The sequence below is a fragment of the Canis lupus genome, chromosome 8 (genome assembly GCF_011100685.1).
Source record: "Canis lupus familiaris isolate Mischka breed German Shepherd chromosome 8, alternate assembly UU_Cfam_GSD_1.0, whole genome shotgun sequence".
Classification (NCBI taxonomy): Eukaryota; Metazoa; Chordata; class Mammalia; order Carnivora; family Canidae; genus Canis; species Canis lupus.
In genome coordinates, this window is record NC_049229.1 from 33,363,314 (window position 1) to 33,376,437 (window position 13,124).

Below are 13,124 nucleotides of genomic sequence, written 5' to 3' on the forward strand. Positions count from 1 at the left end.
CAGGTAAAGAGGATATTTTGGGAAAGAGGAGTGGTCATCATGTCAAATGCTGTAGAGATGTCTTCTCCGTAACTCCAGTGCCATTTATTTTTTTAAAATATTTTATTTATTTATTCATGAGAGACACACACACACAGAGAGAGAGAGAGAGAGAGAGGGAGAGAGATAGGCAGAGACAACAGGCAGAGGGAGAAGCAGGCTCCATGCAGGGAGCCTGATGTGGTCTCGATCCCAGGTCTCCAGGATCAGGCCCTGGGCTGCAGGCGGCGCTAAACCGCTGAGCCACCCGGGCTGCCCTCCAGTGCCATTTTTAAATGTCTAACTTATATTAGAGATATTTGTAAATGCTATTATGCTCTGCACTACTCTAAGCACATTGGAAGCATAAATGGAGTCTTCTATATCATCACGCCTTTGTTTTTCCTCGTGTAAGTCTTGCGTATAGAAGATGCTCTTTTTGGGACACCTGAGTGGCTCAGTGGTTGGGCGCCTGCCTTTGGCTCAGAGCATGATCCCAGATTCCTGGGTTTGAGTCCCACATTGGGATCCTTGCGTGGAGCCTGCTTCTCCCTCTGTCTGTGTCTCTGCCCCTCTCTCTCTCTCTCTGTTGTCTCTCATGAATAAATTAATTTAAAAAAAAGAAGATGCTCTTTTGATAGCTGTTTAATTACTTTCCAGCCTCCAAACTTAAGGCTCTTAAAGTATATATAAGTTCAAGGCTCTTGGACTTAAATATATATAAATATATATATGTGTATCCTTTTCGTGTATTTTTTTCTTCCACAACTTTCTCTAATTGAATGAAAACATCTCAGCTCCCGGTGAGGGTCAGGTCATGATAAACCCATAATTAGTAGAACCTCATGTTTTCAGGAAATTTTGTAAATTTGTGTGTGTGTGTGTGTGTGTGTGTGTGAGAGAGAGAGAGAGAGAGAGAGAGAAAGAGATAGAGAGAGAGAATTCCCTCTAAAACATAAGAAATAGAACAAAGATGAATACGTTTTAATAAAAAAATTTATTATGATTATTTACACCAGTTCCTTGATAAGCATATAAATGTAAACTTTTATCATTGGCATTATTTCACATATGACTTATCCAAATTCAGAGTTAATACTGTCATTTGAGCGTACAGGTAGTGAGAAAATTTTATTATATTCACAGAATATACATACACGTGCATTCAAAATGTGTCCCTTGTTAAGCCAGTGGTATGGACACGGTCCCATTGGCCCTGCTTCTGCTCCGTAGGTGTACACTGGAATCAGTGATGTCCTCTACATGCTCCTCACTCTTTTTTTCCTTTAGGCTATTGATGAATCTCAGGGTAATTTCATCCCATTCTTCAGGCAATAGCATCAGCAGAAACCCAATGCAGATGATGATGGTAGCAGCCAGGCGGACCACGTTGAATATCACCTCCTGCTTCAGGAGATCCACAGCTAGGGAAGAAAAATCAAGTCTGTCACAGGCTATGACTGTTTCTAAGAGAAGCTTATATAAACTTATATAAGTTTATATATATTTAAGTCCAAAGCACTGGCCAAAGTCAGTGCTACTTCTAGAGATTTCTAAAGTCAAGGTTGTCTTTCCTCTTTCCATATCATATCGTTCCCTTTGTCTGCTTTCTGTGCCTTCTCTCTAAATCAGAAGTATCCTTTATATCCTTCAACTCTCATGTCATCTCATTTAATTACCTCTGCAGTTTCTTTTTTTTTCTTCTTAAGATTTTATTTCTTTATTCATGAGAGAGACATAGGCAGAGGGAGAAGCAGACTCCCTGCGGGGATTCAGATGCAGGACTCGATCCCAGGACCCTGAGATCACAACCTGAGCCAAAGGCAACCACTGAGCCACCCAGGTGCCCCCTGCAGTTTTATTTCTTGAAACTTTTCCTCTGCATCCCCTCACACTTCTCCAGTTTCACTGGGCTGCTGATGAATTTTCAAATGAGCCAGGCCTGTTAATGCCTATGTCTTTGCACGTGCTGTTCTTTTTAAACATTTTCAATCAAGGTGACATTCCTATAAATTAAAATGAACTTGTTTCAAGTGAATTTAGTGCACTCACTAATTTTTTTGTACATTCACAATGTTGTATGACCACCACTTCCATCTCGTTCCAAAACATCTCCATCACTTAAAATAAAAACCTCTTACCCCTGGGACACCTGGGTGGCTCAGCAGTTGAGCGCCTGCCTTTGGCCCAGGGCTTGATCCTCCAAGTCCCAGGATTAAGTCCCACATAGGGCTCCCTGCATGGAGCCTATTTCTCTCTCTGCCTCTGTCTCGACCCCTCTCTGTGTCTCTCACAAATAAATAAATAAAATCTTAAAAACAAAACAAAACAAAACAAAACAAAAAACCTCTTACCCCTTAAGCAGTTACTCTCCAGCATTCTCTACCCCAACTTCCCAATTCCTGATTGGGAATCTGCTGTTTGTTTCCATGAATCAACCTATTCTGGAGATTTCCTATAAATGGAATCATACCACATGTGACATTTTGGGTGTGGCTTCTTTCATTTAGCATGGCATTTTCGAGGTTCAACTGTGTGGTAGCATGAATCCATACTTCCTGACTTTTTATGGCTGAATGATAGCTCATTGTATCACAATTGTTTATCAATTCATCTGTTGATGGACATTTGGGTGTTTCCACTTCTGGGCCATTGTGAATAGTGCTACAGTGAATATTCACACACGAGTATGTTTTCAAGTCCCTGTTTTCAATTTTTTGGCATATGTATCTAGTAGTGAAATTGTTGGTCATGCATATGTTGTTCTTTTTACATGGAATGTCCATTCCATCTCATATCCACACCACCCAGCTAATCCCTTCATTAGTTCTCTCTTTTGGCTTCTTGCCGGTAGCCACCCTGGATGCCCTTCCTGGGTGCTCTCAGAGCATTCATTACATACCTCTATCAAAACAATTCTGTCTCTACATTTTAACTACTCAATTCCTTCTGTCTTCCTCTGTCTACTACACGATCCTGAGAGCAGAAACTGTGTGTCTTCTTCAGGACCTATTACCAGCATTAGCACAGTTTGTGGCGCATCCTAAGTGCTCAGAAATGATGCGTTGAATGAATGGATCCCTGGGTGAATGAACAAACTTCTTTGACAACTCTATTCCCCTTGGATATATCTTTTCTCTGGATATCTTATGATCCTAGGAGTCTGTCTCACACAATTTGGCATTTACTAATAAATTATACTGTGGAGTTATAAGTTATCTCATATATGTTGGTCTTGTTTTCCAAATTCAGTGAAAGTTTCTTATGGGAACCATAATCTCCTTTTTTCCCTGTTTATTCTACAGTTTTGCATACAATAAGTGTTCAATGAACACTTGCTGATTGTCCTGGGGCAAGAAAAGATGGGACTTGGAAAAATGGAATTTTACAGTTAGAAGGACTGTCCAGTCTGCCAAATCACTCCCTTTCATTACCTGTTCTATTGACAGGTTTCACTACAAAGATTATCCTGGAAAAATAGCTTCTCTTCTTGTCCCTGAAGTGAGTCAAATTGCTTTTTTCTGTATCTGTTCCAGAGGGCCATCTGCTCTGCCCCCAGGAGAAGCTTCTGCAGCTCCCCATGGATAGTCTGATGGGAGCCAACACCCTGCACATTTCCTACACTTTCATTAGTGACGTTTACTTGCAAGTCCTAGGCTGGGAGGCCTTTTGTTTCTGTAGGACTTCCTCTAAAAATACCACAAAATTAGGTTGTCAGGGAGATTACATGAAACCCAAATGATACATTTGGTATTTAATTCTAAAAGCACGACCGAGTAAAAACAGTGTTTATAGCTGCAAATTTTAAATCTGCTGCATAGCTATTCTGTTGTCTGCCACCTTCATGATATTTAAAAACATCTTCCCAGGCAAGGGACATAATTCACAATTGTTCGAAGACACAACTCACAGTGTAAAACGAACACAAGCAGGACACTGATGGCACACATGTCAAATCGTGCCAGTACCTGCATTTCCAGGAACGCTGAGCACTGTCCCGATGGAGATTAGGATTGGGTATGTCAGCACCACGCCGACATTCACCAGGATGTTGAAGGCTGTAAAATAAGGAGGATACAGAGGATGAAGGGGAATTGATATGCTGGGCTCCTTCCTTCTTAACATAATACAACCAGTGTTTTTCCTAAACGTGCCTTCTATACTCTCTGCACTCTCAATTAATTCTCTAATTTGGGAGCTGGATGCAGGAGTTTCTCCACGGAAGTAGTCTATTCTTTTTTCTCCTCTGCCACCTTGGCTGCTTGATCTCTTGCCAATTGGCTGGCAAAGGGCCTGTAGAGCAAATGCAAAGCAATGAAACAATCAATTCACTACGCTGCTTATTAGCACTACAAAGGTAGGTTGGGGCCAGCCAGAGAGGTTGAGAGCAGAGGGCTGGTTTAAGTTTGGGCTTTCTGCCTTAGCTACTTTGCTATATAATGCCACATTCCTGGGTCACTCAAAGGCTCTGGTGTCACTGCCTAAAGGAAGATCTATCTGAGAATGGCCTCTGCTGTTTTATTTCCTCTCTCTTGTGATGAGCATCAATGCAGGCAAACAAGAATGTGTTCAATGTCATGCACTGACCCCCACAGAGCTTTTCCATATCCTGATTTGTGCACAGATTACCCAAGGGCAGGTCCACAGAACCAAAGGAAGGTATAGCTAGATATCTTTAAATTAGTATCTTTGGATCTTTTGAATAAAATATAAGATAATCATCTACCCCCTACAAAAATGATCAAAAATATATGTTCTCAAAAGAAAAGCAATTATAAAAAAGAAAAGCAATTATAAAATACCTAGCATTATTTTATTTTATTTTTAAAATTGAAAAAAAAATTTTTAAAGTAGGCTCCACGCTGGGAATCTGGGTTATGATTGTTCCCAGCTAATTGGTTTCGGCCAGAAAATTATCTAGGACTTTTAATTAGGGTGTTTGGGTCTTATGAGATCAAAACCTGAGTTGAGATCGAGAGTCTGATGCTTAACCCACTGAGCCACCCAGTCACCCCTACATAGCATTATTTTAATGGATTTCAATCCAGTATTTGTTTAAGGGGTTAGAGAGATGAATATCAACAATTATGAATGGTTCTCAATTCAGAGAAATCTTTATGTTAAAGACTCAACCATGTTGCTTATAGTCGATAGAGCCAAAGATGGTTCTAGAGCCATCCCATTCAGGACAGTGTTTATTCTTCCATTGCTATCTATAATTCTTGCTTTAATTAAGCCCATTAACTTAGTTATCTGGAGTTACTTGTACTTGGTAGTTAGAGACAATGGGTTTGACTTTCATAAAACTTGGGATCCTGCATAATTATTATACAATAGTAGTGGCAATCAAGGCAAAGGACCTTCTTAAATTAATAACTACTCCTCCCTCATGGCAGGGCCACAATGGGACTAACTGTTCCAGTATCTCAACTCTCTCCTCAGACCTAGGGAGTCAAATATGGCACACTGTAACAAGTCAGGAATTTATGAAATTCTACACAGGCTCTGCTGAACTCCTGCTATTTTATTGGCCGAACTGGATTTTTCAGCAGATTGAAAGTGTTGGTATTTGGGTGAGAAGTGAGCCCTTCTCACTCAGCAAGAAACAGGTGGCTGCACCAAAATATGTTGTCTGTTTTTAATTAGCTCTTTCAGTAGAGCACTTACTCACTTTTCTGACAACCTAAGGGCAAGAATATGTAATTCAACATGTTATCTGTGGCAGGGGGCTCAGCCTAAGCTCAAGTGGGACTCAGGCATGTTAGGTGAACAGTCCAGGTCAACCTGCAAGAAGAAATGAGGCCAGGTGAGCCTGAGCAAATAAAAGCTGGAGTTACAGACAATGTGGGTGGGCCAGAAGACCACCTGCTGTTTTTCCAGCCCAGCTCTAGCCTGATCATATCTGGTTACTACAGAGAAGAGAGGGATGGAAGTAAAGACTTAAGAACAGAAGCAGTGAAGATTGTAACACCCTGGGATGTGTAACGTAGTCAGGAGAGAGGCTGTCTTGTCATTTTGTCACAGAGGAGCTTTGGCACCTTGAGGACTGCGGTGCACTGGGTATGGGTGGGGCAGAGCAGCTCTAGAACCAGGAGGCACTAAACCCAGTGGAGGATGGAGAGCCTACTGCTCGGTGAAGAACTAGCATCCCACTAGCCTGGGTGACACTCAGCCAGATTGGGACTTGTGTAGGACCATGTGTTAAGACATGCCAAGGGATATATGTTGGTGAAGGGCTACTTTGTAGCAAGCTGGGGATCGTGTGTACACAGCTGGTGCCAAGAGTCAGTGAAATTTGGGTTATGACTGCTTCCAGCTGGATTGTTTTTGGCCAGGAAATTATCTAGGCAATTTTAATTAGGATGTTTGGATCTTATGGAAATATTACTATTAATTTCCACTCAATTTAGCAAAGGTTATGAAAGGTCATAACTACATATTTTTGGACTTCAACAGTAGAAATCAAAGGGCCAACAATTAACGTTTGATCCTTCTCTTGTCTAAGACCTCCACTCAGGGGCCTGGGCCAAAGTAGAAAGAAGATGACTCAGTGCCTATGTGGGAATAAAAACCAGGCCATGTTTTTCTTCCAGGAACTGGAACTGCAATGCTGCTTCAGATTATGTCACTTTGATAAAGAAGGTCAGCTGAGGGTCGGTAGATGTCCTGCAGGTCAAGTGTGGTGGGTGAATGGAGACCAGGACAGAGGAGCAGAATGAAAAGTGCATTTGTTCTGAGTAAAGGGACACGGAGTCATTAGTTGTTGCTGTTGTTCACCTGCTTGGGGAGGGAAGAGCAGGCTTGTTATTTTTCAGGTTCCTTTTACATTGAGTGTAGCAAAACCTGTTGTTCAGGTGAAGCGGATGAAGCAGACCGCCTTGAGTTTGGGGAGTTTGAAGAGAGAACATTACAAAGACTCCAGGTGATTTTTTTCCTGGTCTTTGACTAGGCACAGCCTACTTAGCAGGGCAACCAAGTCTGGGTCTGACTTCTCTTGTTTTCTGAAGGCTTCCTATCTCAAATTTATTCTCCATACACAGTCAGAGTGGGCTGACAAAAATGAAGACGTGAGCCTGTCACCTCTGCTGAAAGATTTTTAAGTGAATTTTAAATTCAATCCCCTTAACAGGCTTCCAGGCCCTCCATGACCTGTTTCTTTCCAGAATGTCCTCTCCCCCCTTCCTCCTTACTCCTCCTACACGTAGTACTCCAGCCATTTTGATCCACTTTGAGTTACTTAAATGCACCATATCCCCTCTCCCTCTGCCTGATGCACTGTGCTATGCCTGGAACACAGTGATATCATTACAGTACATCATGAAGAATGGACAGGCTGCTTGACAAGTGGTGATCAGAATGGCTTGGGCCTCCACCTCACACCCTAACCCCTCGGAGATATACCAATTGAACAGCTCTGATCTAATCAAGAAATAGCCTGCAAAGAACCTTCTAACCATTAATCAACCTTAGGTAACTTTGGGAAATGGAGGACAAAGGTTCCCAAGGGAATAATCCCACTATCATCATTTGTCTATCCAAGGAAGGGTAGAATGACATAGGGAATGGAAGGCAAAACCCAGAGCCACTTACCCAGCCACAGCCCGGCCATCCCACAGAGATAGCCCCACGGCAGAGCCGCAAATGAGGACCAGTGCTCCACCTTGGTGAAATACAGGATGACTGGGGTGAAAGAGATGAAGATCAAATTGAAGAAACCCAACGTGGAGACAAAGTGTGCTGCTTCACCGAAGTTGGCACTTCCAAGAAACATCTTAAACAAAACCTAGATTGGGAAAGAAACTCCTTAGCCACACAGTTTGAGACTTTGCTAGAGTGGAAAGGCAAGTTCTACATAGTCATACAGTGAACTGACCAGTCCAGAGTTTATCCTCTATTTCTTTTTACCCCACCATCTCCATGGCACCAAGTGGGCCATTGAGATAAGGAATTAAAATGCTCTGTAGTCTTCAGATGAAAAAGCAAATGCCCTACAACGAGTTCCTTATGACATTGGAAACTGCTACAGGCACTTTGCACTGTGTTAAACACCACTATCGGGAATGAGCCTAGGGTTAATGATAAATAAGAGTGCAGACAAACCCAGGACAATCTAGGATTGAGATGCCATCAATTCTTCTCCTCAAGCATGGAATTCATTTTACCCGTATTCTGACAGATACCAAAAACTTAGAGACTGTCATTATGCTGTTGAGAGAAGTAATAATGATGCCTTGGATTTATAAGCACTTTTCTCTCTGAGCTTAAAATATTTTCACAATTACTGTGTTTATTCGCCAGATTAAAACAAGTTTTTCTTTCTGGATATAAATCTGTGTACAGAGGAAGACAGCCAGGAGATGTGAATGGCCAACATAAAGACACATTGGGCTGAGGAGGAGCCAGGTCTCTACTCCCTACTTCTTGGCTTTATAACCCTTCTGTTTCCCATATTAATCCTCAAACAATGTAGAATGGAGCAGATCTTTCTGACAGTGTACATTTGATTTTATGCATGTCTGTAAATGTTACTGCTCCCAGAATGAATCCATCTATATCATGGTCAGGAGAATTCTCTCTATAAGATAGCCATCCCTGTCACATAGCAACCAGGTATTGCTTTTAATTTTGACAGAACTTATTATTTTTTCTCTTGAGAGACTTAATCAAGAGAACTTGACCATGTGCTGTTCTTTGGTCACATCAGACACCTCAGTGAGTCTCAGCTGGGGGCCAGTTAGACACTAATGGCAATTGAGTGAAAACTTGTCACAGAATCAGTGGGCCAAGAAATGGCAATATGGAAATAGACTTGGTGTCCTCGGAGCCACAATGTTGGTGAATAATCAGAACAGGCATCCAGGAGGGAAGCAAAGGGCGCTTTCTGCTTTTCACAGAGAATTTTCTCATTGAAACACCAAGAGAGGTGAAAGTGGAACAGGGCCTTAGCTATATACTGAAAGCTAGCTCTGAGAAGTGGAGCTTTGGGGATAACCTTTTAGATCTGCTCTCTCAGTCCTCGCTTCTGAAGTCAGGGGCAATGACTGAATGGATTTTCCACTGATGACAGGCAGCTCCAGAGGAGAAAGAGTGGTTAAGTACATAGTGCAACCCCAGAGTATCCATCAGAGAGGGAAGGAGGCCCTGCATTTCACTAATAACAGGAGTTCCTGGGGCTCGAGGTTAATACACAGCAGTCAGCTGGCGAGTGACAGCTTGTTTGTTATTTTTAACACCTCATTGGAGTTAAAATAATGACTGTAGGTCGTTAAAGAACTTAAAGACAGGAGGGGTCTCAGCCTCTGCTGCAACTGGTTGATGTTCATTTGATGAAGAGGCATGGAGCATGGGCTTTGGAGGTGGCCAGTTGGAATTGAAATCTTTTTATCACTTCCTGGCAGTATGCCCTTGGGCAAGTTACTTAATCTTTTAAATCTGTTTCTTCATCTGGAAAATGGAGATAAGTGCCTGTGTCTCATAAAGTTGAGTTAACACAGGTGAAAATTTCGGGCAAGTGCCCAGCATGTAGCAAGTATTCAGTGAATGGTACTTGTTCCTACTTGAACCATCTTTTTTTTTTTTTTTTTCTCTAGCCAAGACTTTCTTTGTCCTGCCTTCCTTTATTACTTAAGTCTAAACTACGGATAACAGTTGACTACACTAAAAAAGGCACAACATACCTTATATAATGCTGATGTAGAGGCTGAGCCCACTGCAAATGCCACTCCTATGATTGAATCCGTGTGGAAATTATCTGCGTATGCCATCATGACGATGCCAGTAATGGCCATGATTGCGGCAACTATCTGTCAAATAGAATGCAAAGAAATTTTTAAAAAAATGATGCCTCCATATCTCAGGGCAAGCAATCGAAGACTTCATGAGAGTTGCTAAATGCTTCCTCAAACCCAATTACCTCTTGTACATCACTATTTCAATGTAGGAAGGGTCAGTATTAACAAGATATCAGTATGCTCATGAGACATCCAGGCAGAGAATATAAAAGCTGCTCACATTCTAATTAAGGTCTAGTAATTTCAGTTTAATCTTTTAGCTCAACTTCTTAGGGATTAATACCCATGTTGGTGAAATAAATTTAATAGAAAATCACTCCAGAGCATTTTCATTTATACTGTATTCTTTTTCTTCAAACAATCCAGCATATATTTCAATCAGCTCCTCGGATCATCAATGCATGATTTTGAAAACTGACACATAACCAGGACTTGATTAGGGAAACACAATATTGATGCAGCTAAGAGGCAAAATTTAGGCCAAGGGGGGAAAAAAAGGAAAGCAAATAATCTGTCATATTGATTTATAAGGAATGAGCTGAGTTTGCATTGGCACTTGGAATGTCAAATGGAGGTCAGTTCTTCCTTTTGTGTACGTGCAAACTAACCACAAAGGAGAACTTTATCCCCTTATTCTAGAGCATTTACTGCATAAAGTGAAATATTCATAATTTGATTAAAATCATAATGGTTTGCTATAAATTGATATGATCCTTGATATATTCAAAAGAGGGGTCCATTCCCTTAGTGAAATGCTGATTTGCATCTGTTTCTCAAATTATCTTGAACTGATTCTCCTGGAAAACATTTCGAAGCTGTAGTAAACAGTAAAATGAGGGCCCTGGAACAGGGAACAGTGAGTCATTTCTTGAGAAATAGTCTCACTGACTTTTAAAACAAGATGCAACTTTGCAAGAAGTGTAAAGGTACCTGGTGGTTAATTTTGTTAAGGTTCAGTTCTGAGTATTCCTGAGTAAATCAATTCCTCCATAGATAGCTTTTCCACATATGTGACTTTTTTTTTTGGTCCCTCCGAATATTATTAATGAATTATTTATAAATTATTTATAAATATTTATATTACAACGAAACGTAGCTCTTCAACATATAACTGTAGGCTTGTTCAGACCAGCGCAGAGTATGATGGCGATGACACATATAATTTAGATGCTGCTAAAGCAATTCTTTTGTTAGTGACCACCAAAAGCAAGTGCACTGTTGGTTTCAGACCTCGCTCCCTACTAAAGTATCTTTTATGAAAAACAGCAGGAGTACTTGAGAACAGACGCTGACATGTCAGCAGTGAAAAACTGTCTTCATAAAGGGTTTTTCCAAGAAGGCTGCTTGATGGGAGGCGTTTCTCTTGCTGGGTGAATATCATATTCTCTAAAGCTCCCAGGCATGTGTTCTAGTTAGACTTTGCCTCTCACTAGAGGGAATAGAATCTAATACACACACCATGAGGTGTCAAGGAAATTTTCCAAACAAAAAGTAATAGACTCATAAATAAACATGGGGAGGGGGTTATGTAGACCTGGAAATTCTGTAAGGGCTATCATTTTGTTTGATTTGGGGATTTATAGTTCAGCCAGGGACTTGCAATGATCCTTTGGGCAGTCTGATTTCAGAGAAATAAAAAGGTACATTTTCTGATTTGTTTTCATGTTTAAATAATGCTCATGGGTCAAAGTGTTCAGGTGCACAAGTAGATTTCCCTCATAAGATCAAGCTTGTAGGACAATAAATTTGAATCAATATTTGTTTTCTTTCAGCCAAGCATCAGTTGTGTTTTCTTGTTCAGATCAAGACAGGGTTAATAGAATACAGTATTAATCATAATGAACTTTAACATGATGTACTGTTTCACATTTAAATTATTCTATAATACATAATATCTAGGTTTAGGCAATTGTGTGTAACATAGAATTCTGGGTTTAGGAGTTTATGAAAAGAAACAACCTGTACAAAACAAAAAAGAGCACAAACAAGAACACTGTTCTGGAAAGAGATGAACATTTAATACTATTACTCCCAGGATATGGCTCTAGTTAGAAGCACTTCCTTTTCTGAGTCAGTAACAATATATATGCATAATATGTCTATTATAAGGTTTCCCAAGATAGGAATTGGGTATGGACAAAGATTATAAATTTTATAGGAATTCAAAATTATAACTGTGATGAGCCTTTTAAAGATCTCCATTACATTTTATATTCAAGTGCTGTGGAAATATTAGCTGGACCACTTAAGTTGACATATCAATTATACCAGTGTCTCTTTCAATTGCCTTCATGGAGAGAAGCATTTTTCATATGGGGGCGGGGCAGACAATGTGGTTAGTTAAGTTCTAAAAGCATGAAAATCTGAATATTTGAGATATTAGAAAAATTCTTCTCTATGGTGTGAACAGTAATTTATAGGTTATATAGGTTTTCTGGAAGGAAAAGATAAGTTAAATTATTTTCCACATATTTAATTTAAATTTTACAACTAACTAATAGAACAAATTCTCTGTGGCTGTGTTTTGAGAAATCTTCGACATGTTTCTTATCTACACAGCTGGAACTAAGGGAAGAGAGCTCAGCTAATGCAGGAAATGCCAAAAAATGTGGGGTGGAAAGCTCAGTGGAGTGGTCATTTGGATGATCCCAGAGTATTTCCCCTTGGTACCACTGCTTAACTGCAGAGTAAATACTTTTGAAATTTTCAAATAACAAATAGCCCAAGCACAGATCTGAGTCACAGGCATTTTCAGAATTAATCAGTTATCAAGGAAGGATTCATAGCCTGGTCTTTTGAACAAAAAACACAAAATGACTCTTACTGGGCTCCGGATGCTGGAAATGTACCTGCGGGAAGCCAGTGCCTTAACTCCTATGTCAGAAATGCACATAGGTGCATATCCACATGGGAAAAAACCCCAAATATGCCTTTGAACACATCAGCATCCAGATGAGGGATGATTTTGCTGAAAATAAACAATCTCATGGTGCCCACTGTTTGGCTTCAGAAACATGTGGCTCTCCTCATAACCTATTTCAGTTCCAGCCCCATCACCAATAAGTACTCACCACTACCATTACCTCAATCTGGTTTGAGTGAGCATGTTTGCAACCGTAATGATCACTAAACTGCCAATGCCTCATTTTTAACTTTGGAAACCTCTCGGACTTCTCACATCATGGTGTGCCCACCTGGGAGGAGTACCTTGAAGATGAGAATTTGTTTAGCTCATTTTCCCTGGTATACCTCTTAGGGGACATTTCCTTTGGAGCCAGTTACCTTCCTCTTCAGGCTCAACACCCCTCTGAGAGC

General features: G+C 40.6%; 1 protein-coding gene across 1 annotated transcript in view; it reads right to left on the bottom strand.

Annotated features, from left to right (window-relative positions):
- Positions 1-1,002: 1,002 nt before the first annotated feature.
- Positions 1,003-13,124, bottom strand: part of SLC35F4 (solute carrier family 35 member F4) — a 225,998-nt gene continuing 213,876 nt past the window's right edge. Inside the window, exons 5-8 of the mRNA XM_038544811.1 lie at positions 9,696-9,821; positions 7,609-7,801; positions 3,987-4,076; positions 1,003-1,442 (exon numbers count right to left, since the gene is read on the bottom strand). Of these exons, the coding sequence (XP_038400739.1) occupies positions 1,201-1,442; positions 3,987-4,076; positions 7,609-7,801; positions 9,696-9,821 (651 nt within the window). The 3' untranslated portion in view covers positions 1,003-1,200. The remainder of the gene's footprint in view (positions 1,443-3,986; positions 4,077-7,608; positions 7,802-9,695; positions 9,822-13,124) is intronic.